Raw genomic sequence first — 27112 nt, forward strand, 5'->3', positions numbered from 1 at the left:
GGATTACAAGCGTGAGCTACCGCGCCCGGCCTCTACCTTATCCTTTTTAATGACTGCATTTTATTCCTTTCTGCAGATGTACCTTAATTTTTGTTTTTGTTTTTGTTTTTTTGAGACAGGGTCTCACTCTGTCACCCATGCTAGAGTGCGGTGGTGCAACCACAGCTCACTGTAGCCTTGACCTCTGGGGCTCAAGCAATCCTCCTACCTCAGCCTTCTGAGTAGCTGGGACCACAGGGGTGTGCCACCATGTCCAGCTAGTATTTTTTTTTTTTTAGCGATGGGGGGGATCTCCCTATGTTGCCGAGGCTGAGATGTACCATAATCTAACCAACTCCACATAAAGACACATTTGTGTTGTTTCCAGTTATTCTCTATGATAATAATGCTACCATAGTATCTTTTTTGTTTTTTTTTTTTTTTTTGAGACAGGGTTTTGCTCTTGTCGCCCAGGCTGGAGTGCAATGGCACAATCTCAGCTCACTGCAACCTCTGCCTCCCAGATTCAGGTGATTCTCCTGCCTCAGCCTCCCAAGTAGCTGGGATTACAGGTGCCTGCCACCACGCCTGGCTAATTTTTGTTTTAGCAGAGACAGGGTTTCACCATGTTGGCCAGGCTGGTCTCAAACTCCTGACCTCAGGTGATTCGTCCGCCTTGGCCTCCCAAAGTGCTGGGATTACAGGCGTGAGCCACTGCATCCAGCCAGTATACATATTTTTATCCACTTATTTAAATAGTTCCTTAGGATAAACTCCTAGAAGTGGGATAGTGGATCAAAGGACGTGAACATTCTGAATTCTGATGCTGCCACGTTACAATTCATAAAGATGATCATTTATTACCAATGCTTTTGTGCTTTCCTGATTATTGTGATGGTGCACATATTTTCATTAATATATAATGACATTTGTATTTCTTCTCTTTGGACTTGCCTTTTCATGTAAGAAAGGAAGATTTAAGACTTACCAGTGCATTTTATATAGCTCTATCTTGATGAGGAAACCAAATAGTACATAATTATGAGACTAAAGATTGCTCATACAGAATTTGTTCCCTATTTTATAAATGTAATATATATATGAAACTTGACACGCTTAATATTTAGTGATTAAACCATTCATAATCTACATATATGTATAGTGAGTTGAACAGCATCCCCCTCCCCAACAAAATGCATGTCCACCTGGAACTTCAGAAAATCTTATTTGGAAACAGTCTTGCAAATGTAATTAGCTGAAAGGAGGTCATACTGGATTAAGGTGGGCCCTAAATCCAAAAACAGTGTGCTCACAAGAAAAAGACAGAACACACAAAGAAGGCGGTCATGTGACAACAAAGAACCTGGAGGCAACTAAAGGTACAAGTCAAAGAATGCCAAGGACTGCTGGCAACTTCCAGAAGCTAGGAGAGAGTGTGGGACAGGTTCTCCTTCAGAGTCTCCGGGTGGAACCAACCATCATTTTGGACTTCTGGCTCCCTGACTTGTGGGGGAATAAATTTCCGTTGTCTTAAGCCACCTAGTTTGTGGTAATTGGTTAAAGGCAGCCACAGGAAATTAATACAACCAAAAGTGACACAAAATTTCAAAAGCCAGGGTTACTGAACTTTAAAAAACTCTGCCTACTCCCTGAATGATAAAAATGAAAATGAACTTTAGAGCAATGCATTGGAATACTAAAACTGAAACTATGGAAGAATGCCATTTGTGTGTGTTTATACTGGATAATCACTAGGAGTCACTCTAATTCACCCTCTCCTAACACCTCCATTTAAGAATTCCACTGGACACATTCCCTATCAGTGATGAACAAATCTGAGTTCAGGTTGGGAAAAGTACAACCAATAATGGAGCATTATAATCCTAAACAATATATTACCTAGAGACATACACATACACACTTAACTTTCTCTCCCTACTCAGCTCTGAAAACTCCCTTGAAACTGCTTTTCAGGTAAAAGGTTCTAGGTCCACTACTTGCCAAGCGGATTTCTCTCCCTAAGCAATAATCTTAGATTTTTCAATTGCCATGAAACAGGCCAGGGAAGTCTCCTCCTCAGGAAAGCTGCCAATCACGTAAAAGTATCAGAGAAGTGACAAATAAAAGGTAAATGTTAAGTCTCTTTAACTCAGTTTCTTTGCAATATTAAGACCAGCTGGAACGAAAATCTTGAGTTGAACATTCATTTTCTTGGATCAACTAAATCAAATAGGTTGAAAATGATGCATTTTATATTTAATATGAGGCTATGAAAACCATTCACTTCAAAACCTTTTAGTAGTAACTAAACAGTACATATCCTCTAAATGATTTCCTCCATATAACAGAAGAACCCCTATTTTAGCCCAGTATGGGTTTGGAGCAACAAGAACTTGGATGTAGATCTACGACTCACCACTTACTTAACTAGCTGAGCACTTTGAGCAAGTTACTTAACTTTCCTCCTTTTCCTTAACTATTTTTGCCATTTTCCTCACATATAAGATAAAGGAAATGACATCAAAGTCATTGGAATTACTGGGAGCATAAATATCAAAGTACCTAGCATAGTGTTGCAAACATTACCAGGAATCTGAGAGACTTGGATAAGCTTATTAACACATGCTCAGTTTAACACATGTATAAATTAAGGGCTAGCCATTTAATGACTCAAGGCCTTAATGAAAAACGAACAAAGATAAGATAATGGAGCCCAAGAGTCCCAACTACGATTCCTCTCACCTACCATTTAGTTGGCACTTCCTGATATTAGCACATGACCCAGCGTCAGGTTTTGCTATAATCACAAATAAGATGAAAATAATAGCTCTGCCATGCATCATGCTGCCTTCCCTTAGGAAGTTAATTTTACTTAATATTAGCTGACTAATGTTTAGTCTTCCTTTATTTAGCATTTGTATCTCTTGTAAACCAAGAACCATAATGAGTCTCTTAGAAAGACTGCTAATGGATATGAACACCACCATTTCAGATGGAGAAGTCAAGGTAAACTAATTCTGATGGTCTCAGTAAGTCAGGAGCAAAATCTGAACTAGACTTTAAATACTACTCTTTCTAAGAGAGCACACCATTTTTCTTAAGCATTCACTTGATTTGTAAGTGATTCATTATTTTTAATTCCAAAGATCGAATCACAGGTTTAAAATAACACCTGGAACACACCTTTTAATTTCCCATCAAAGTCAGGGCTTGTGGCCACCTGGAGTCCTGGATGTGGTAAGAGAAAGCAGGTGACATCGGAGAAACATGAGTGAATGTGATTTCGAACATTCTGAATTTCTTCATGTTGATGTTCCTTCACCTGCCAATGAAGACCAACAATTTACCAACCAAAAGTCATTTGGTTTTCTTCACTAGGGACAACTAGTATAAGGACAAAGGAAAGAAGACTCCTCAACTCTGATGGATCATAGTGGCCAAATGAGAAAACTCAGAACCCTAAGAAGCAATAAACACACAAATCTGATTACCCATGGCTTGACTCCTACAGCTAACAAACAGGTGCGTAAGAGTTTCTTTAAAATGAGTATTACACAAGAGATGGTTTGTGGGGATGAAGGAGGATCTAACCAATTAGTAGTGACAGACAAAGGATTCCTGTGTTTTGGTTTAGGGGAACAGGTTAGGCCTGTTTATATCTATCCCAAAATAAGTAAAAATTTTGAATAAGAATAACATAACTAAAATTCTGAGTATGATTTCTAAAGACACATATAGAATTTGGTTTAAAATGTAAAATGGAAATTATAATCAAAGCTTGGGCACTGGCCCAGAGTTTTCTTCTACAGTTCCTGTGTACTGTATATACAGGTTCTTTAATCTTGTCAAGAATAAATATTAGCTTGTGTTAAGATTCATATATAGTTAATGTATTCAATATCATTTTCAATAATTGCCTTAAACACAATAGCCAAAAGCAAATGAGAAAGCTATCACTACTTTGAGATAATTCATCAGAAGATTATAGTCCCACTTACCTGTAAACGCTTATCCAAAAATGCCATTCCTCCTTGGAGTCCATAGCTATATTCATAAGGGAAACTCCAATCTCTAACCAAAAACATCAGTGTCTATTTAAGAAAACAGCGGAACATATTTTAACATGCATAAACACATTTTCAAGAGAACAACTGCAATACATCTTTGCATAATGCCAGCTTCTACAAAGGGGGTAAAGATATGTACTGAAGGATTTACCTTTTTTTTTTTTTTTTTTTTTTAAAAGAGATTGGGCCTTGCTCCGTCACTAAGGCTAGAGTGCAGTGGCATGATCATAGCTCTTTGTAGCCTAGAATTCCTGGGCTCAAGTGATCCTTTCACCTCAGCCTCCCAAGTAGCCGGGACTACAAGCACATGCCACTACTCCTGGCTTATTTTTTAATTTTTTTGTATAGACAAGGTCTTGCTCTGTTGCCCAGGCTGGTCTTGAACTCTAGGCCTCAAGCAATCCTGTGGCCTTGGCCTCCCAAAGTGCTGGGATTACAGGTGTGAGCCACCACACCCGGCCAGATTTATCTATTCTGTAATGTCTTAGAAGTTTTACAAACACTGGAAGGACATGTTTAAGCCAAATATGAGGTCAATATATCCTATCTGCTATTTTTGTTCCCACAGGTTAGTAGGAACAGAAGGAAGACATTAATGAGAAAATGGTAAATTTGGGACTCTGCCTTAAAGAAATCTATGGGGAATACAGTAAAGGACAAAAGAGAAAACCACATGGCACCAGCTAATCATAAAATCAGATCTGTGGCCAGGCACAGTGGCTCACGCCTGTATCCCAGCTACTTGGGAGGCTGAGGCAGGAGAATCACTTCAACCCTGGAGGTGGAGGTTGCAGTGAGGCGAGATCACACCACTGCACTCCAGCCTGGGTGACAGAGCGAGACTCTGTCTCCAAAAAAGAAAAAAATCAGATCTGCTTTCAGCATCAGAAAGGAAGGCCAGCCACAGTGGCTTATGCCTATAATCCCTTTACTCTGGGAGGCCGAAGCAGGTGGGTCACCTGAGCTCAGGAGTTTGAGACCAGCCTGGTCAACATGATGAAACCCCATCTCTACAAAAAATACAAAAAATTAGCCGGGCGCCTGTAATCCCAGCTACTCACGAGGGTGAGAAAGGAGAATTGCTTGAACCTGGGAGGCAGAGGTTGCAGTGAGCCAAGATCATGCTACTGCACTCCAGCCTGGGCAAAAATTTAGAAAGAAACTCCATCTCAAAAAAAATAAATAAATTAGAAAAGAAAAGAAATAAGGCTTACACACTGAAAGCACCTCTAATCCCATTGACTGAGGCTGCTGTGCTTCCTCATTCTCAAGAAACACTGAACTGAGGCAGAGGTCAGCAAAGACTTTTTGCAGAGAGAGAGAGAGAGAGAGACAGAGAGTGAGTGAGTGAGTGTGTATGTGTGTGTTTGTGTTGAGACGGTCTTGCTTTGTTACCCAGGCTGGAGTGCAGTGGCACAATCATGGCTCACTGCAGCCTTGACCTCCTAGGCTTAAGTGATCCTCCTACCTCAACCCCACCGAGTAGCTGGGACTACAGGCGTACACGACCTTTTTATTTTATTTTATTTTTGTTTTTTTCTTTTTTTTGAGACAAAGTCTTGCTCTGTCGCCCAGGCTGGAGTATAGTGGCATGACCTCGGCTCACTGTAACCTTCACCTACCAGGCTCAAGCGACTCTCCTGCCTTAGCCTCCTGAGTAGCTAAGATTACAGGCACCCACCACCACGCCCAGCTAATTTTTGTATTTTTAGTAGAGACAGGTTCCATGTTGGCCAAGCTGGTCTCGAACTCTTGACCTCAGGTGATCTGCCTGCCTTGGCCTCCCAAAGTGCTGGGATTACAGGCATGAGCCACTGTACCTGCCCCCATTTTTTTTTAAGAGACGTCTTGCTATGTTACCCAGGCTGGTCTCAAACTCCTGGGCTCTAGCAATTCTTCCACCTGGGCCTCCCCAAAGTGCTGGGATTACAGGTGTAAGCTACCACGCCCAACCCACAGAGTTTACTTTTTAAGCGATTACTCTGCCGTTGTAGCAGGAAAGCAGTCACAGACAGTACAAAGACAAATGAGCATGGTTGTGTTACACTAAAATTTTACCTACAGACAATGACATTTGAATTTCAGGTAATTTACATGTCATAAAATAGTACTGCTCATTTTTTTCAACCATTTAAAAATGTAAAAACCATTCTTAGCTCACAAGTCATATAAAAACAGGTGGCAAGCTAGATTTGGCCTATGAGCTGTAGTCTGTCGATCTGTGAAAACAAAAACAAAGGTATGAATTATATTTAAAATAAATATTCTAACCTGGAAAGGCTTTTGGAAAATTTCATCCATTGCCAGACGACCGTATTCTGTGAAGAGCTTTAAAAAATATGCATTACGGTTTGTAAAGCAAAATTACTTAAAATAGTTCTATGGCTTTTTTAGCAAAGTATTCATTATATTTATACTGATACCAGAGTTCTACAGTTTTCAAAAGCCCACAGGAGTCATGAACCTTAAAATCATCTTGGTTATTCCCTGCTCACATCCCACATCCCAATTCATCAACAAACCAGAATCCAGCCACTCACTATTTCCATGTGGCCTGGAATACTGCAATAGCCTCCTAACTGCCTCAGCCCATGCCTCCCTATGGGCTATTCTCAATACAGCAGCCACATTGACTCTTTTATAATATGGTTAGTTAGATCATATAATGGCTTTGCTCAAAACCCTGCAACCTCATTCAGTATTAAAGCCAGTCTTTACAGTGTGATGCAGCCACACTGGCCCTCCTTCCTGTTCTTCAAATACACGGGGCACACCGCTGCCTTAGGACCTTCGTACTGGCTCCTCCCACTAACTATAAGTTCTTTTCCCAAATTTCCTCATGATCTGCTCCCTCACTTCTTAACGTCTTTCAAATAGCTCCTTCTCAGTGAAGACTTCCATGGCCATCTACCGGAAAAGATTACAAGTTTGCCAATAATATTTCCTACTTCGTGTCTTTAAAAAAAAAAAAATTTTTTTTTTGAGACAGAGTTGTGCTCTTGTTGCCCAGGCTGGAGCATAATGGCGCGTGGCTCATCGCAACCTCCGCCTCCCGGGTTCAAGCCATTCTCCTGCCTCAGCCTCCCGGGTAGCTGGGATTACAGGCATGTGCCACCACACCTGGCTAATTTTGTATTTTTAGTAGAGACGGGGTTTCTCCATGTTGGTCAGGCTGGTCTTGAACTCCTGACCTCAGGTGATCCACCTGCCTCGGCCTCCCAAAGTGCTGGGATTACAGGCGTGAGCCACCACACCCAGCCTTAAAAATTTTTTTCTTAACATTTATCATTATTTAATATACTATACCTCTTCTTGATTTGATTTGCATCTGTCTTTATACTAGCATTTAAACTCCATGAGGGCAGGAATATTTGTCTGTTTTGTGCACTACTGGATTTCCGGCAGCAAGAAAAGTATTAGGCCCATAATATTTATGTCATTCAAATGACTGAATTCTTTAAGGTTAAGATTTACATGCATATTTACCTCTATTTCTTCAGGAAGCCTCACTAAAAGCATAACAAAACAAAGTTTAAAAGTAAATAAATAAACAGGACAAAGCAGCCAGCAGAAAAGACCTGTCAAAAACATTCTGGATGGAAAATAGACAAATGAGAACTGTCTCAAGTTTTGGCTTTCTCTGTTCTGCTAAGAAATCTGGAAGAGACAGGGGCCAACAAGGAAGAAGCAAATTATCTCAGTAGAAATCCCTGAAATGCTCAGAAATTATAAGCATACAGTTACCTTACAGGAGGAGGTGTAGGAGTCCAGCTGACAACTAGGAAATATGTGAGTCTTAGGAGAAAGTACCTACACTTCCAGGCACCCCTCTCTAATCCCCGTATTTTTCCTGCCTCCATAGAAGATGGGAAGTGTACTATCTGGAGAAGATAAATCCAAAAAAAAATCTAGACTTAGATACCAAACTCAGCTGAGGTTAGGAGTAAGTCTCCTACCTTCAAACAGGTACTTAAATCAAAGTCCACATAGTGAGCAGTGGGACTCCTTAGCCCTCTCACCCTACTGGTTGCCACAGCAAGCTTCTACCCACCAAGGCAGGAATTTAAAGAAATTTTTTCCAGGGAAACTAACAACCCAAGAATAAATATCTGCAAAAAAAATAGACATTTAGGAGTTGGCAACAAAATAGCTAGATAACCTTGCCAAACCACCTACCTCATTGTGATCCAAACCAGTACACAAGACCTATCCTCTTATCAAAGCTCCCAGTTGGATTGTTAGTGGCTCTCTCTTAAATAGGTAGTCAAGGACCACCAGCTAGACATTTGAAAAAAGCCTCTTAGCACGGTTGGCCGCTCTAATCCCAGCACTTTGGGAGGCCAAGGCGGGCAGATCACTTGAGGTCAGGAGTTCGAGACCAGCCTGGCCAACATGGCGAAACCCTGTCTCTACTAAAAATACAAAAATTAGCTGGGCATGGTGGCACATGCCTGTAATCCCAGCTTCTCAGGAGGCTGAGGCAGGAGAATTGCTTGAGCCCGGGAGGTGGAGGTTGCAGTGAGCCGAGATCGCACCACCGCACTCCAGCCTAGGCAGCAGAGTGAGACTCTGTCTCTAAAAAAAAAAGCAAAAAAACAAAAAGGCCAGGCACGGTGGCTCACATCTGTAATCCTGGCACTTTAGGAGGCTGAGGCAGGCAGATCATTTCAGGTTAGGAATTCGAGGTCAGTCTGACCAACATAGTGAAACTCTGTCTCTACTAAAAGTACAAAAAAAATTGGCTGGGTGTGGTGGCACACACCTGCAGTCCCAGCTACTCAGGAGGCTAAGGCAGCAGAATCACTTGAACTTGGGAGGCGGAGGTTGCAGTGAGTGAGCCAAGATCGTGCCACTGCACTCCAGCCTGGGCAACTGAGGGAGACTCCATCTCAAAAAAAAAAAAAAAAAGTACTAAAAATCCAGGTTAGGTGGGAAACTTATTTGGAAGAAAAACCTGCCTTCAACTGACATGAAGCTTTTTATAGGCTTATTTACCCCATTTTATTGGTTATATATTTCACTGAAGAAATATTAATGTGTTTAATCAGAAGGCTCTGCATGAACATCAACACCCAGCTAATTTTTGTATTTTTAGTAGAGACGGGGTTTCACCATGTTTGCCAGGCTGGTCTCGAACTCCTGACCTCATGATTCACCCGCCTCAGCCTCCCAAAGTGCTGGGATTACAGGCATGACCCACCACACCCAGCTGTGATTTCTTTTTTTACATCAAAATATTTAATCTATCTGGTCTATCTGGAATTTTTGTATATAGTACAAGGTAGAAATATAATTTTCTTTTTTTTTTTTTTTTAAAGACAGAGTCTCACTCTGTTGCCCAGACTGGAGTGCAGTGGTGTGCTCTCAGCTCACTTCAACCTTTGCCTCCCAGGTTCAAGTGATTCTCAGGCCTCAGCCTCCCGAGTAGCTGAGATTACAGGCATTTGCCACCGCACCCAGCTAATTTTTTTTTTTTTTGTACTTTCAGTAGAGACAGGGTTTCACCATGTTGGCCAGACTGGTCTCGAACACCCAAACTCAGGTGATCAGCCTGCCTCAGCATTCCAAAGAGGAATATAATTTCTAATTTATCTAAATACATAGCCAACTGTCCTAACACAATTTATTGACTGATCTATGCTTTATGGTATATGTGTATATATTCTTAAGTAGAATAAAATATATGAAAATGTAGTATATCATAAGTACACTGCATTGATCTATTTTTTCCTGAACCAATGCCATGTTCTTGTAATTACAGATTTATAATATGTACTAAGTCAATTATCTCATACTTCCCCTGTAATTTTCTTGGCTGTTTTACAATTTAACTTTCCAAATGAATTTCACAACAATTCTGTCAAGTTCCCAAAATAATGCCTTTATGATTTTGTTTAGTGGGGAAGAACTGACAACTTTATAATTCTCAGTCTAAATGAGATAATGTTTATAACACACTGCAGTATCTAGTACAGAGTAAGCAATAAATACATGTTGGCTATTATCATCCCCATATAGAAGAAACAAGGCATATTTCTGCATGTTAAATCTTTTATATGCCTCATACAATTCTGAAGTACTCCATATAGATCTTTTTTAAGTTTATTCTGTTTTCAATATTTTGCTGCTAAAGTCAATTGTTTCCATTACATTTTTAAACTGGTTATTGTTAGTAGAGAGGAAAACCTAATGATTTTGTATCTGTATTTTGTAATGGAGACCTTAATTATTTTTTAAGTTCCAAATAATTTTCTAGTTCATTCTTACGGATTTCCAGGCACATAAACATATTACTTTCTCCTCTGTAATATTTATATTTTCAGTTGCTGAGTCTACCAACAGCCTTGTCATGTGAGACAAGGTGAATTACATAACTGCATCATAATCTACTTACTACTTCTTATGGGTTGAATTGTGTCCTGAAGAAAAATATGCTAAAGTCCTCACACCTGGTACCTGTGAATGTGACCTTACATATATCTATAGCACTTGGCCCTCTACCTCACATAAGGTAAGCATTCGAAAAATGGTTGAAAGGAAGGAGCTTAGAAAGGAATAAATTTCAGGTGAAATGGTGACCAACTCAAGTTGTGATGGAAGTTTTACAGAGCAACAGCTCTCAACCACTAAGCCATGGCACTGGTACAGAACTACCAATTATGAAGTACAGACAATTGCCATAAGCAACATTAAGGATCGAGGTTTAGGAGGAATTTTCCTTGTTTTTTTAAATAAACATAAAACAGAACTAATTCAAGGTAATCCCTATAATAATGACACCCTTACTCACTCACATTCTGATGCTTTCTTGAATGTCAGTGGGAGAAGTAGCATTAGAGTAACATACCAGAATTGCATCCAACCCTGGAATACTCACAAAAGAGCATTTTGTGGGAAAAACAGATAAGAACTGCTGCTATAAAAAAAGAGAAGAAAAAGGCCGGGCGCGGTGGCTCATGCCTGTAATCCCAGCACTTTGGGAGGCCGAGGCGGGCGGACCACGAGGTCAACAATTTGAGACCAGCCGGACCGACATAGTGAAACCCCGTCTCTATTAAAAATACAAAAAGTAGCCGGGCATGGTGGCGCACACCTGTAATCCCGGCTTGCAGTGAGCCAAGACTGCATCATTGCACTCCAGCCTGGGGACAAGAGCAAGACTTCGTCTTAAAAAAAAAAAAAAAAAAGTCTATTCTGAACATGGCAGCCAGAATGATCCCTTTTACAATAGGTCAGATAACATCATTGCTGACGACCCTCCCATGGCTCCCACCCTCCCCAGAGGAAAAGACCCAGCACGAGTGGGACCTCACTGCTTCTCTGACTTCATCACTTAACCCCTTCCTGTCACACTCTCCAATCCTACCCACTGGCCTCCCTGCCATTCCTTGATCTTGCCAAGCACACTCCCCTCAGGGTCTGTCTTCCAGCAGCTGCTCCTCTCCTGTAATAGTTTTCCGCCCAAATGTATCTGAAGGACTCACTTGCCCACTTTCTTTCATTCTCTGCTCAAATCATTAAGGCCTTCCCCGACCGCTCCTGCTCCACCCCACCAATGGCTATACATAGTATAGAATTACTATGAACCAAAAACCTTCCTCTACATTTCAATCTTTTGCTAAAAACTATTCAGTTGTAAAATGTTTCTTAATCTTAAAACTTTTAAATAATATGATGTTAAAATTGTTATCAGAAATATATACCTGCAGCTGTTGAAGATCATCTTCTTGAATGTTCTGGGATAAATTATAAATCTAGAAAACAAAAATCCAGATTGATACTACTCTGGCTTACTTCAAACAAATCCCAAATAAGCCTAAAGGGCTGACAGAAGCTTTGAACAATTAAAGACTTGCATATAAGAACATGAGGCCTGTTCAAACAGCAATATGATCTGTCTTTTGGAAAACTATGCACATAAGATTGAAATCAAAAATTCTTCCTTTACAGTTTAAAACACAGTTTTCCTAAGTTCTTATCAAATCTGTATTTTCTATATGATGTAATAAATTTCCATTTTTTGGACTTTTCTTGGAACATATTATATATAATTATGACCAAAGAGGAAAAATTCTTTGGCTCCTTCTCAAACTTTTAAGAGTTTAACTGCATCTACAGTTTAAAAATAATATTTACATATCATCCCAGAAATTCTGTTAACAGAACAATAACCAAAACTGTATTTCCTCCCTTTATCTTATTTCCTTTGTGAGCTTTTTTCTGAGTCAAGTGGTTTTTACCTGAACAGAACTAGTCATAGTGCTTAGAGCAAAGATGGTAGCACAGTCTTTCACAGTTGACTGGCTGTCAAATGCCCCCTGGGTATCCATCAGAACAACTGCAACCTAAAAAAAAGGAAAATACAAACAAAAGAGATTAAACTAAGGAGGAAACCGTAAAGGAGAAATTGAAAAGTACAGGTAATATATACTTAAGTACAGGTAATGTTTATGTGAGCCTTAAGCACCTGCTTGTAGGTTCTGTACAACTATTTAGGTGCTTTGCTTTGACTACAGCACTCTACTGAAGATTATCCAGAGGTATACAGAGCAATATGGAAGGCAAAAATTGCCCCACCAATTGAAACAGACAAAAGTTGAAAGCAATTAGCTTATCACCCAGCCAGGCATTTGGATGTTTCCTGTTGTTGAAAAAGAAACTAAAAAATATTCATCTTGGCCAGGTGCAGTGGCTCACACCTATAATAACAACAGTTTGGGAGGCCATGGCAGCAGCATCACTTGAGCCCAGTTCAATACCAGCCTGGGCAACATAGTGAGACCCTGTCTCTACATAAAATTTAAAAAATTAGGTCAGGCGCAATGGCTCATGCCTGTAATCCCAGCACTTTGGGAGGGAGGCCAAGTCAGGTGGATCACTTGAGGCCAGGAGTTCCAGACCATCCTGGCCAACACGGTGAAATCGTGTCTCTACCAAAAATACAAAAATTAGGCCAGGCGCAGTGGCTCACACCTGTAATCCCAGTACTTTGGGAGGCCAAGGCAGGTGGATCACCTGAGGTCCAGAGTTCGAGACCAGCCCGGCTAACATGGCAAAATCCCGTCTCTACTAAAAATACAAAAAAAATGGGCATGGTGGTGCACACCTGTAGTCCCACCTACTCCAGAGGTTGAGGCAGGAGAATCACTTGAACCCAGGAGGCAGAGGTTGCAGTGAGCCAAGACCACACCGCTGTACTCCAGCCTGGGTGAGAGAGCGAGATTTTGTCTCAAAAAAAAAAAAAAAAAACCAAAACTCTTTGGTATATACCCAAAGGAGCTGAAAACTTACGTCTCAACAAAAAACAACACATGAGTATTTATAGGAGCTTTATTCTTAATTGTCAAAATTTGAAAGCAACCAAGATGTCCTTCAACAGGCAAATGGATGAACAAACTGGTGCATTCATAATGTAGAATACTATTCAGCAATAAAAAGAAATGAACTATCAAGACACGAAAGAGTTGCAGAAATCTTAAAATCGCATTGCTAAATGAAAGAGGCCAATCTGAAAAGGCTGCGTATTGTATGATTCTAACTATACGACATTCCGGTAAAGGCGAAACTATGGAGACAGTAAAAAGATCAGTGGAGGAGTTTGTGGGGAGGGAAGAAGAGAAGAACAGATAGGTACATTACAGAGAATGTTTAGGGCAGTGTGACTATTCTGTATGATACAGTAATAGTGGGCATGTGTCACTATACAGTTGTCAAAATCCAATGTACAACACAATGAGTGAGCCCTAAAGTAAACTATGTATGGGCTTTAGTTAATGACCATATATTGGTTCAAATATTAATTGTAACGAATGTATCACACTATTACAAGATGTAAACAACAGAGCAAACTGAAGGAGAGTGTGGGAACTGGGCAGGTTGCAATTAATTTTCCTGAAAACCTAAAACAAAATAAAGATACGATTTGTTTTTTTTTTTGAGACGGAGTCTTGCACTGTGGCCAGGCTGGAGTGCAGTGGCGCGATCTCGGCTCACTGCAAGCTCCGCCTCCCAGGTTCACGCCATTCTCCTGCCTCAACCTCCCGAGTAGCTGGGACTATAGACGCCCGCCACCACGCCCAGCTAATTTTTGTATTTTTAGTAGAGACGGGGTTTCACTGTGTTGGCCAGGATGGTCTCAATCTCCTGACCTCATGATCCGCCCGCCTCAGCCTCCCACAGTGCTGGGATTACGGAGTTTCACTCTGTTGCCCAGGTTGGAGTGCAATGGCACGATCTTGGCTCACTGCAACCTCCACCTCCCAGGTTCAAGCGATTCTCCTGCCTCAGCCTCCCGAGTAGCTGGGATTACAGGCATGAGCCACCATGCCCAGCTAATTTTTGTATTTTTAGTAGAGACAGGGTTTCACCATGTTGGTCAGACTCGTCTCGAACTCCTGACCTCAGATGATCCACCCACCTCGGCCTCCCAAAGTGCTGGGATTACAGGCGTGAGCCACCATGCCTGGCCTATTTTTTTTTTTTTTTTTTTTGAGACAGAGTTTTGCTCTTGTCACCCAGGCTGGAGTGCAAAGGCACAACCTCGGCTTACCACAACCTCCACCTCCCAGGTTCAAGCGATTCTCCTGCCTCAGCCTCCTGAGTAGCTGGGATTACAGGTGCACACCACCACACCTGGCTAATTTTTGTATTTTTAGTTGAGCAAGACTGTCTAAAAAAAAAATAAAAATAAATAAATAAGTTGTTTTATGTTAATTTTAATATCTGTGTTAGTTCTGAGACAGTTTTGATTGATTTTTCTCCTCATTTGGGTTATATTTTTCTGCTTCTTGTATGTCTGCAAATTTTTGATAGGATGTAGACTTGTGGATTTTCCCTTGTTGGGTGCTGGTTATTTTTGCATTCCTATAAAATATCTAGCTTTATTCTGAGATGTAGTTAAGTAATTTGGAAACTCTGGTTTTTTCTGTTCTTGCTGTTTAGATTTGTTAAATGGAACCAGAGTGTTGGTAGTTATTCCTCATTACTGAGGCAAGACTCTGAGTACTCTTCCTAATCCCACTGCAATCTCCGCCTCCCAGGTTCCAGCAATTCTCCTGCCTCCGCCTCCCAAGTAGCTGAGATTACAGGTGGGCGCCACCACGCCCAGCTAATGTTTGTATTTTTAGTAGCGACAGGGCTTCACCATGTTGGCCAGGCTGGTCTCGAACTCCTGACCTCAGGTGATCCGCCCACCCCAGCCTCCCAAAGTGCTGGGAATACAGGCGTGAGCCACCGCATCTGGCCTTTTTTTTTTTTTTTTTAGATGGAGTTTAGCTCTTGTTGACCAGGCGGAAGTGCAATGGTGCGATCTCAGATCGCTGCAACCTCCACCTCCCGGGTTGAAGCGATTCTCCCACCTCAGCCTCCCAAGTAGCTGGGATTACAGGCATGACCCATCACACCCAGCTAATTTTTTGTATTTAGTAGAGATGGGTTTTCACCATGTTGGTCAGGCTAGTCTCAAACTCCTGACTGCAGGTGATCCACCCACCTCAGCCTCCCAAAGTGTGAGATTACAGACGTGCGCCACCGCACCTGGCCAAAGAATTTTAAATGAACAAAGCATCAACCAGCTGTGGAACAACTTCAAGCAGCAAGAGGCACATGTAATAGGAGTCTCCAAAGGGAATAACAGACCAAAAAAACTTGAATAATAACCTTAAAATGTCCAAATTTGATAAACATTATAAATCTGCAGATTCAAGAAGCTCAACAAAACCCACATACAAATAACATGAACTACATCGGCCTGGCGCAGTGGCTCATGCCTATAATCCCAGCACTTTGGGAGGCCAAGGCGGGCAGATCACGAGGTCAGGAGATCGAGACCATCCTGGCTAACAAAGTGAAACTCCGTCTCTACTAAAAATACAAAAACATAGCCAGGCGTGGTGGCAGGCGCCTGTAGTCCCAGCTCCTTGGGAGGCTGAGGCAGGAGAATGGCGTGAAACCGGGAAGCGGAGCTTGCAGTGAGCCGAGATCGCGCCACTGCACTCCAGCCTGGGCGACACAGTGAGACTCCGTCTCAAAAAAAAAAGAACTACATCAAAACACATCATAATTTGCTCAAAAACAGTGATAAAATCTTAAAAGCAACCAGACATACCCCATAAATATATATACCTATGTACCCACGAAAATAAAATTTTTTTTAATTTAAAGAAAAAAAGCAACCAGACGAAAAAGACAGATTAGGTACAAAAGAACAAAAATAAGAATAACAGTGTATTTCTTGTCAGAAACAATGTCAGCAGACTGGGCACAGTGGCTCATGCTTGTAATCCCAGCACTTTGGGAAATAGAGGCAGGTGAATAACCTGAGGTCAGGAGTGCAAGACCAGCCTGACCAATATGGCGAAACCCCGTCTCTACTAAAAATACAAAAATTAGCCAGGCGTGGTGGTGCGTGCCTGTAGTCCCAGCTACTCGGAAGGCTGAGACAGAAGAATTGCTTGAACCCGGGAGGCAGAGGTTGAAGTGAGCCGAGATCGCACCACTGCACTCCAGCCTGAGCAACAGAGCGAGACTCCCTCTCAAAAAAAAAAAGAAACAATGTCAGCAAAAAGGCAAAGGGGCAACACTTTTGAAGTATTGAGAAAAATACGTTGGCCTAGAACTCTACACTAAGAGTAAATATTTTCCAAAACAAAGGCAAAATAAAGATTTTTCAGATGTATGAAAGCTAAAAGAATTCAGTACCAACACTCCAGCACTTCAAAATATCAAAGGTGGCCAGGCGTGGTGGCTCACCCCTGTAATCCCAGCACTTTGGGAGGCTGAGACAGGCGGATCACAAGGTCAGGAGTTCCAGACCAGCCTGGCCAACATTGTGAAACCCTGTCTCTACTGAAAATACAAAAATTATCCGGGCATGGTGGTGTGCGCCTGTAGTCCCAGCTAATCAGCAGGCTGAGGCAGGAGAATTGCTTGAACCTGGGAGGCGGAGACTGTAGTGACCAAGATGGTGCCACTGCACTCCAGCCTGGGCAACAGAGCGGGACAACATCTCAAAAAAAAAAAAAAAAAAAAAAAAAAAAGGACAAACAGGTGTGAAGGCATGCTTATAGGATTGGGCTAAAAACAGAAGTAATGGATGAAAGTCTGTATAAGAAACACATGACTTACCCCTCCCGATCCTTAGAAAGAAATCTGTGGAGAGGCTCTATGCCCATAGCTTACAAGGCATAGATGAGACTGGGGCTAAGAAGCCCTACTGATAGCTAGGGGGTAGTGAATGCCCACCTTCTGAACAGTGAGATCCCCAATGCCATTTCCCTGCTCAACTCCCAGAACAACAACAGCCAGGTCTGTGCCACCCATACAGGAGTAAGGAAGTAAAGAACAGAAGTGGTAACACATAAGAGCATCAGCCTCTGGGAACTGAAAACTGGGTAGAGAGGAGAATAACACACATGACAGCTGCTTTCTGTTAGAAGCCTTACAGTAGTACCTGACCTTTTAAACTATATTCATGCATTTTATTTAAGAATCTTAAAAACAATCAATATGTATTAATTTTAAATCATTCACTATGATAAAAAGTTGTTTTCACATCTTCCTTCCTTTTATTGAAAAAAAATTTCAGAAAATAACAGTTCATAAAAGACACAAACAAATCAACAGGTATATACCAGCGGAAAACACAATATGAAGCTAAAAATGCCATTGGCTTTTTTTTTTTTTGAGACTGAGTCTCATACTGTCGCCCGGGATGGAGGACAGTGGTGTGATCTCGGCTCACTGCAACCTCTGCCTCCCAGGTTCAAGCGATTCTCCTGCCTCAGCCTCCCAAGTAGCTGGGATTACGGGCACCCACCACCACACCCAGCTAATTTTTTGTATTTTTAGTAGAGACAGGGTTTCACTATGTTGGCCAGGCTGGTCTCAAACTCCTGACCTTGTGATCTGCCCACCCTGGCCTCCCAAAGTGCTGGTATTACAGACGTGAGCCACAGCACCCGGCTGCCACTGGCTTCTTTAATTGGTTAAGAGCACAAAATGTAACAGGCAGAAGGTCTGTTTCAAACAAATTAAAAATCTATGTGTTTTTTAAATTCTCCCCAAGTTGGATATACACACACCCACAAAAATAGCGTGTGAAGGAAAGCTGTCATACACAGTAAGTTGTATCCTGAATTATTCAAGGAAACACATGTTGAAATAGGAATTAACAGAGTCAGCAACAGATTAATATTTTTTAATTGAGTCTAAAAATGCTACATGGCCCTAAGGAATACTACATAATGTACCGCTAGGTACAAACAAAAAAGTCTGTATAGCTTTTAGCAAAAATGTTTTTCCAGAAAAGAAAATTAAAATAATGCAATCAGCAGACCAAGGAGACTACAGCTAGACATCAGAGCTACAACTTTGCATATCTGTGTCAGAAAATCCTATTTATCCACAACAGACTAAAATTTCAGGACAAAACAGGGACTTTTTAACTTTTCTTACTTTACCCATTTTAAATTCTTTGATAAAAGGTTTTTAATTGGGTTAACACAGTACATGCTGAAGTTCATATTTTGTTGTTGTTGTTGTTGTTAATCTGTAAGGTCATTTTCATCCTTACCTTCTTCCCACCTGGCTTCTCCACAGTGAAAACTTCACTCCAGATCTGAATCCCAGTGGTTTCTGGATCAGATCCCCCTCTCCAGGAAAATCCTGTTAACGGTTCTTCTGGGTCACCCAACCAATTTGAATGGCCACTTTCCTTCTACAGAAGTAAGAAATTTCCATTAAATCTTAAATTAAAAATTTTATGCATCAAGGATAATCTATGAGCTTATTTCGCCTTTTTGGACATTAAAGTCTCACTTTTTACTTGAAATAAAATAATTCTATCTTACCTGAGAATATAAGTATCGTAGCATAAAATCCAGAATGAAGGACTTGCCCTTTCGGAAGGCACCAGCCACTGAAACCACCACCACATCAAGATCTCGGATGTGGTCCTGCAAGAGGATGCTGGCCAAGGCTTTCTCATCTAGCTCAAAGGAATGTTGATCTTTCTGAACCAAAACAACCTGCACTGGACCAGGCTTGCTGCTCTCCATGGCATCACCTATGTTCATGCAGAGAAAAAAAATCAGTGTCAAATATTTAAAATATGTTTTTGAATATAGGGAAAACAAAAACTTCTTAAACAGGGGACAGGGCCAGGCTCAGTGGCTCATGCCTATAATCACAGCACTTTGGGAAACCAAAGCAGAAAGATTACTTGAGGCCAGGAGTTTCAGACTAGCCTGGGAAACAGTGAAACCCAGCGCTATCAAATTTTAAAAATTAGCCAGATGTAGTGGTGTACACCTGTAGTCCTAGCTACTTGGGAGGCTGAGGCAGGAAGACTGCTTGAGCCCAGGGGTTTGAGGTTGCAGTGAGCTATGACCACACCACTGTACTCCAACCTGGGTGACAAAACTAAACAAAACAAAAAACGGACACAAAAATACTAACCATAAAAGGGCAGGGCACAGTCGTTCGCCCCTGTAATCCCAGCACTTTGGGAAGCCGAGGTGGGTGGATCACTTGAGGTCAGGAGTTCAAGATCAGCCTGGCCAACATGACGAAACCCCATCTCTACCAACAAATACAAAAATTAGCTGGGTGTGGTGGCACGCACCTGTAAGTCCTAGCTACTCGGGAGGCTGAGGCACAAGAATAACTTGAAACTGGGAGGCAGAGGTTGCAGTGAGCCAAGATCATGCCATTGCACTCCCACCTGGGCGACAGATAAGACCCTGTCTCAAGTTAATGGGTGCAGCACACCAGCATGGCACATGTATACATATGTAACTAACCTGCACATTGTGCACATGTACCCTAAAACTTAAAGTATAATAATAATAAATAAATAAATAAATAAAACGTTGTTAAAAAAAAGACCCTGTCTCAAAGAAAAAAAGTACTAACCATAAAAGAAAAGAAAATGACAACACAGACTTCATTAAAATTAAAAATTTTATTCACTTAAAGACTTCAAGAAGTAAAAATGCAAGCCATGGGCTAGGGAAGAGTATTCACAATATCTGTTTCCAAAGGACCCACATCCAGCATCAACATAGCAATCCATAATAAAAAAAAACAGGCACTTTGTAAGAAAAAGATATACAAATCCTATTAAAAGATACTTCCATATCATTACTTAACAGGGAAATCTAAATTAAAACCACAATAAGATACCACTACCTGCCCATCAGAATGGCTAAAATTTAAAGACTGACAATATCAACTGTGGGACAGGGTATGAAGCAACCGCAATTCTCACACATTCTGATAGGAGCACAAAATACTAAAGTCACTTCAAAAAACTGTTTGGCAGTATCTACAAAAATTAAACATATCTGTGATCCAGCAATTCTACTCCTAGGTATACACCTAAGAGAAATGAATGCCTATGTCCACCAAAAAACATATATACAAGAATGTTGAGCTGGGCGTGGTGGCTCGCACATATAGTCCCAGCTACTTGGAGAGCTGAGGCAGGAGGATTACTTGGGCCCAGGAGTTCAAGACCAACCTGGACAATATTGCAAGACTCTATCTCAAAAACAGAAAGTTCATTATCAGCTTTACTCAAAACAGTCCAAAAGTGGAAATAAAACAATGTCTATCAATAATAGTGTTTGCCACTGCTAAGCTTTATTTAGATATATATATATATACATATATATATATTATTTAATCCTCAGAACAACTCTTTCATGTAAATAATACTGCTCCATTTTAAGAAAAAGGAAATGGCCAGGCTCAGTGGCTCACATTTACAATCTCAGCACTTTGGGAGGCCAAGGCAGGCTGATCACTTGAGGTCAGGAGTTCAAAACCAGCCTGGCCAACATGATAAAGCCCCGTCTCTATAAAAACACACACAAAAAAAAAATTAGCCAGGCGTGGTGATGCACACCTGTGGTCCCAGCTACTGAAGAGGCTGAGGGAGAAAAATTGCTTGAACCGGGAGGCAGAAGCTGCAGTGAGCCGTGATCGCGCCACTGCACTCCAGCCTGGGTGGCAGAGTGAGACTTGGTCTCAAAAAAAAAAAAAAAAAAAAAGAAGGAAATGAAGGCTTATGAAGGTTCAGCATATTGCCCAACAGGTCCTAGATATAAGCTCAAAAAGATCTTTAGGTGGTTGTGTTTTGCATATCACTAGCAATAACTCAAAAAGTTTTAGAAGCAATTAATTCTATAGTTCAAAATTAAGCACTAACTATATTATACTTTCCTTATCAGAGTTTCCCTACCAAAGCACAAAGATAATTAATTAATTTGAAATTCAGGCCAGGCACAGCATCCACGCCTGTAATCCTAGCACTTAGAGAAGCTGAGATGGCAGGATTGCTTGAGGCCAGGAGTTCAAGACCAACTTGGCCAATATAGCGAGAGACTGTCGTAAAGAGAAGAGAAGAGAAGGCAAGGGGCCGGGCGTGCTGGCTCACCTGTGCAATCCCAGCACTTTGGGAGGCCGAGGCGGGCAGATCACCCGAGGTTGTGAGTTCCAGACCAGCCTGACCAACATGGAGAAACCCCATCTCTAGTAAAAATACAAAATTAGCTGGGTGTGGTGGCACGTGCTTGTAATCCCAGCTACTTAGGAGGCTGAGGCAGGAGAATCGCTTGAACCCAGGAGGTGGAGGTTGTGGTGAGCCGAGATTGCGCCACTGCACTCCAGCCTGGGCGAAAGAGTGACACTCCATCTCAAAAAAAAAAAAAGTGAAAAGAAAGCAAGAAGGAAATTCATTCAGGCTAGACGCGGTGGCTCACACCTGTAATCCCAGCACTTTGGGGGCCAAGGCAGGCGTGTCACCTGAGGTCAGGAGTTCGAGACCACCTTGGTCCAACATGGTGAAACTCCATCTCTACTAAAAATACAAAAATTAGCCGGGCGTGGTGGTGGGTGCCTGTAATCCCAGCTACTCCAGAGGCTGAGGCAGGAGAATTACTTGAACCTGCACGGTGGAGGCTGCAGTGAGCCAAGATCGTGCCACTGCACTCCAGCCTAGATTTCAGAGCAAGACTCTATCTCAAAAAAAAAAAAAAAAAAAAAAAAGAAAGAAAGAAATTCAGAGCCACTTAGTAGCTGTGGACTTATGGGAAGTTCACAAAAAACTACCAGTGGGGCGTAAGGAATGAATAAAGAACTATTTCCCTAAGAGTATGTGTCACTGGTATTAAAGATGTTTTTAGGTAGTTAAAAGGACATAGTAATTTTAATAATTATGCATGTTAATGTATACTTTAAAACAACAAATCTGTATTTTGATAAATGATTCTTTAGAAGGATGCTAAGTTTAAGAAGTCTGTTTATTTAAGACAAGGTCTGGCTCTATAACTCAGGCTGGAGTGCAGTGGCACGATCTTGCCTCACTGCAACCTCCGCCTCTCCGGCCCAAGTCTTCCTCCCACCTCAGCCTCCCAAGTAGCTGGGACTACAGGCATTCATCACCACACCCAGCTAATTTTTGTATTTTTGGAGAGACAGTGTTTCACCATGTTGCCCGGGCCCGTCTTGAACTCCTGAGCTCAAATGATCCACTCGTCTCAACCTCCCAAAGTGTTGGGATTACAGCGACACCGTACCCAGCCAAGAAGTCAATTTAAAGTCGACTTAAGGAGACATATTAAGTAAAGCTTAGTACTGACAGGCAGACATGGCCAAAATCACAGCGACACAGTACCCAGCCAAGAAGTCAATTTAAAGTTGACTTAAGGAGACATAGTAAGTAAAGCTTAGTACTGACAGGCAGACATGGCCAAAATCACAGCGACACAGTACCCAACCAAGAAGTCAATTTAAAGTTGACTTAAGGAGACATAGTAAGCTTAGTACTGACAGGCAGACATGGCCAAAATCACAAAGATGGTTCCAAAATGACTTTGTCTAACCAGCACTGAAGGCTACACGACCATGGCAGGCAAAGCAGACAAAACAGTTTGACTGCAAGACTCTCTCCCCTTCAAGCTACTCGAATTGCCGCTCACTTTTTACATTTATAGTATCAGATAGCAACAGAAGGGTTCTTCGCACTTTTTTTTTTTTTTTTTTTTTTTTTGGAGACAGTATCTTGCTCTGGCACCCAGGCTGGAATGCAGTGGTGCAATCCTAGCTTACTGCAGCCTCAAACTCCTGGGTTCAAGCAATCCTCCCACCTCAGCCACCAGAGTAGCTGGCAGTACAGGTGTGTGCCACCATGCCTGGCTAATTTTTTAATTTTTTTGTAGAGATGGGGGTCTCATTATGTGGCCCACATTAGTCTCAAACTCCCGGGCTCTAGTGATCCTCTCACCTCAGCCTCCCAGAATGCTGGGATGATAGGCCACTGTGAATGTGGATGATAGCCACTGTGGCTGGCTTCTTCCTAATTTTTAAGTTTTTGCAGACTATTGGAAAACAAGTTATAAATATAGGTTAAATGTCATGCTATCATTGTAATCAATGTATACTAATGCTTTTCTTTCCTGTTATTGCCTGGATTAAAAAGGAAACACTTCTGTGAATAATCTCTTAGGGTTCTTATTGCCCCAGCAGCAGGTAAATCCAAGATCCAAAGACCTTCAGTCTTTCATACAAAGAACTAATGAGAAGAATTTATTCAGACTTCAGGGATAAGCCACAGTGTTAAGTACTATGTAGCACTCAAAGAAATACAAAACAAACTCTCGATTGTGGCAGAGATGTCTGGTTGTTCCCCCAATATTAATTTCTCCCTCCTGCTATATAATAGATTTTTAGCTGGGCATACAACTGCCCAGAAGAAACACATTTCCAACCCAAATTTATAGCTAGGATATGACCAGGTGATTAAATTCTGACCAATGGGAAGTGACTGGAAATGACAGACACAACTTCCAGATCAGGCATTTTCCCCCTGCTTGCTGGCTAGATGTAAAAGTGGGAGTGAATCATCTTGGGCCAGGCATATGAGGGCAACACCCCAGGAATGCTGGAGAAACAAGAGAGGTCAGATTTCATATAGCAGAACTGTCATATTGGTTCACTTCTATGTGAAAGAAAAATAAATGTCTACCTTGCTTAAATCACTTATTTGGAGGCTCCATCAAATACAGCCAAGCCTAGTAGCCAACACAACAGTCTTCCAGGACTTTACAATTAAGTTCATGATACCAGATCTTTCTGTTTTATCTATTTCACTATTAAAAGTTTACTGAGCGAGGCCAGCCACGGTGGCTCATGCCTGTAATCCCAGCACCTTGGGAGGCCGAGGCAGGCAGGTCACTTGAGGTCAGGAGTTCGAGACCACCCTGGCCAACATGGTGAAACCCCATCTCTACCAAAAATATAAAAAATTAGCTGGGCGTGGTGGTAGGCACCTGTAATCCCAGCTACTCGGGAGACTGAAGCAGGAGAATCGCTTGAACCCGGGAGGCAGAGGTTGCTGTGAGCCAAGATTGTGCCACTGCACTCTAGCCTGGGCAACAGAGCGAAACTCTGTCTTTTTAAAAAAAAAAAAAAAAAAAAAAGCGTACTGAGCAATGTGAATGTAATGAGCAATATCAATGTAATGACACACAGCACATACAATAAGCTATTGTTTTTTTTGTTTTGTTTTGTTTTTTTGAGACGGAGTCTCGCTCTGTTGCCCAGGCTGGAGTGCAGTCGCGCGATCTTGGCTTAGCGCAACCTCCGCCTCCCGGGTTCAAGCGACTCCTCTGCCTCAGCCTCCCGAGCAGCTGGGAGCACAGGCATGCACCTCCATGCCCGGCTAATTTTTGTATTTTTAGTAGAGACAGGGTTTCACCATATTGGCCAGGCTGGTCTCGAACTCCTAACCCTGTGATCCACCTGCCTCAGCCTCCCAAAGTGCTGGGATTACAGGCGTGAGCCACCGCACCCGGCCAATAAACTATTGTAAAATGAATGAATGACATGTACCATAATGTAGTTGAAGGCTACAACCCAAAGGATGCAAGTGGCATTGTCAGAGCAGTAGACATGAAAGATAAAGTTACGTGGTTACAAGATGGGGTAATCCAATGATAAGAATGTATACAGTTGAGACTGGGCATGGGGGCTCATGCCTGTCAATCCCAACACTGGAAGGCCAAGGCGGGCGGATCACCTGAAGTCGGGAGTTCAAGACCACCCTGACCAACATGGAGAAACTCTGTCTCTACTAAAAATACAAAATTAGCTGGGCGTGGTGGCACATGCCTGTAATCCCAGCTACTCGGGAGGCTGAGGCAGGAGAATCGCTTGAACCCCGGGAGGCGGAGGTTGCGGTGAGCCGAGATTAAGCCATTGTACTCCAGCCTGGGTGACAGAGTGAGACTCCATCTCAAAAAAAAAAAAAAAGAAGAATGTATACAGTTGTGTACAGTGAACTGCACTTCAAGAGAAGCTGAAGACTACTGAGGACAGCTATCGGGGAAAAGTCCTTACTCATCTCTTCCTCTCCCTGTAGCACGGTATCCAAGAATAAAGGAAGGGAACCAGGCTCTGTTTAGTTGGAAGCGCTGGGGTGATTCTGCATTTCTCTTCACACCAGTAATATAAGCATGATTATCAACACCCACCAGATTAAAAAAGATCTTGTTGGCCAGGCATGGGAGGTCTCACCTATAATCCTAGCACTTTTGGGAGGTTGAGGCAGGCAGATCACCTGAGATCAGGAGTTCAAGACCAGCCTGGGCAACACGGCGAAACCCCATCTCTACTAAAAATACGAAAATTAACCAGGCTTGGTGGTAACGCGCCTGTAATCCCAGCTACTTGGTATCACTTGAACCTGGGAGGCAGAGGTTGCAGTAAGTCAACCACTGCACTCCAATCAGGACAACAGAGCAAGACCCTGTCTCAAAAAAAAAAAAAAAAAGGATGTTGTTCACTGACAGTGATCCTTGGGTTTGGGCTTATGTAAGGGAAGAATTATTTTGAGCTGTACACACCACCAATAATGCAAGTTAAATGGAGCTGCTTATATATTACATCTTTCTTAAGACTGGGTCTCACTCTGTTGCACAGGCTAGAGGTGCGGTGGTGCAATCATGGTTCACTGCAGCCTCGACCTACCGGGCTCAGGCAATCCTCCCACTTCAGCCTCCCAGTATCATCTCACTGCAACCTCTGCCTCCTGGGTTCAAGCAATTCCCCTGCCTCAGCCTCCTGAGTAGCTGGGATTACAGGTACCCACCACCACCCCTAATTTTTGTATTTTTAGTAGAGGTGGCATTTCACCACCTTGGCCAGGCTGGTCTCGAACTCCTGACCTCAGGCGATCCACCCACCTCAGCCTCCCAAAGTACTGGGATTACAGGCGCGAGCCACCGCGCCCGGCCTACCCTCTATTTGGATGATACAACTTCACAGATCTCTAACTTGCATTTAGTCTTAACGTACAACTGCCTAAGGGACAGATTCACCTGCTTACTCTCAGAAGTAACCTGTGGAAATATACAAATTTAGGACTCAAAACACAAGTTCCTGTTCCAGCCCTACCACTAACAACCTGTGTGATCCTGGGCATGTCTAGTTTTCAGTTTCATCACTAAAATGGGTCAAGTGCTAACTGGGTGCGGTGGCTCACGCCTGTAATCCCACCACTTTGGGAGGCCAAGGCGGATGGATCATTTGCGGCCAAGAGTTTGAGACCAGCCTGACCGATATGGTGGAACCCTGACTCTACTAAAAATTCAAAAAAATTGGCCAGGCATGGTGGTGCATGACTGCAGTCCCAGCTACTCGGGAGGCTGAAGCAGGAGAATCGCTTGAACTTGGGAGATGGAGGCTGCAGTGAGCTGAGATCGCGCCATTGCACTCCAGCCTGGGTGACAGAGCGAGACTCTGTCTCAAATAAAAAAAAAAAAAAGACAGTGTAGACTAGGGTTTCTCAACCTCAGCACTACTGACATATTGACACTGGGGCTGCACAACTGTTGTGGGGGGCTATCCTACGCACTACAGGCTATTGAGCAGCATCCCTGGCCTCTACCCACTAGATACCAGTAACACTCCCCACAACAGGTTCTAACACCCAAAAAACGTCTCTAGTCATTGGTAAATGCTCCAGGGGCAGGAAGAGGCAATATTACCATAGGTTAAGAACCACA

General features: G+C 42.3%; 1 protein-coding gene and 1 long non-coding RNA gene across 8 annotated transcripts in view; one reads left to right on the forward strand and one right to left on the reverse strand.

Moving 5' to 3' along the window:
- Positions 1–11209, forward strand: part of LOC109028890 (uncharacterized) — a 35440-nt gene extending 24231 nt beyond the window's left edge. Inside the window, exons 3-4 of the long non-coding RNA XR_002007888.3 lie at positions 3358–3501; positions 10370–11209. This is a non-coding gene — a long non-coding RNA (uncharacterized lncRNA). The remainder of the gene's footprint in view (positions 1–3357; positions 3502–10369) is intronic.
- Positions 1–27112, reverse strand: part of ATL3 (atlastin GTPase 3) — a 47398-nt gene that overhangs the window by 16368 nt on the left and 3918 nt on the right. For 3 of the 7 annotated variants that reach the window (XR_008669393.2, XM_063710671.1, XM_019037164.4), the window contains exons 2-8: positions 18896–19110; positions 18619–18762; positions 12287–12391; positions 11750–11800; positions 6318–6374; positions 3978–4070; positions 3163–3301 (exon numbers count right to left, since the gene is read on the reverse strand). Coding sequence is in view for 4 of the 7 variants with exons in the window: in XM_019037164.4 (XP_018892709.1) it covers positions 3163–3301; positions 3978–4070; positions 6318–6374; positions 11750–11800; positions 12287–12391; positions 18619–18762; positions 18896–19110 (804 nt within the window). In the remaining 3 variants the exon portion in view is untranslated. Of the gene's footprint in view, positions 1–3162; positions 3302–3977; positions 4071–6317; positions 6375–11749; positions 11801–12286; positions 12392–18618; positions 18763–18895; positions 19111–19502; positions 19621–27112 lie in introns of those variants that run through there. The other 4 variants (XR_010135363.1, XM_063710670.1, XR_008669394.2 and 1 more) reach the window with 2 other exon arrangements.

This window comes from Gorilla gorilla, chromosome 9 (assembly GCF_029281585.2).
Source record: "Gorilla gorilla gorilla isolate KB3781 chromosome 9, NHGRI_mGorGor1-v2.1_pri, whole genome shotgun sequence".
Lineage (NCBI taxonomy): Eukaryota > Metazoa > Chordata > Mammalia > Primates > Hominidae > Gorilla > Gorilla gorilla.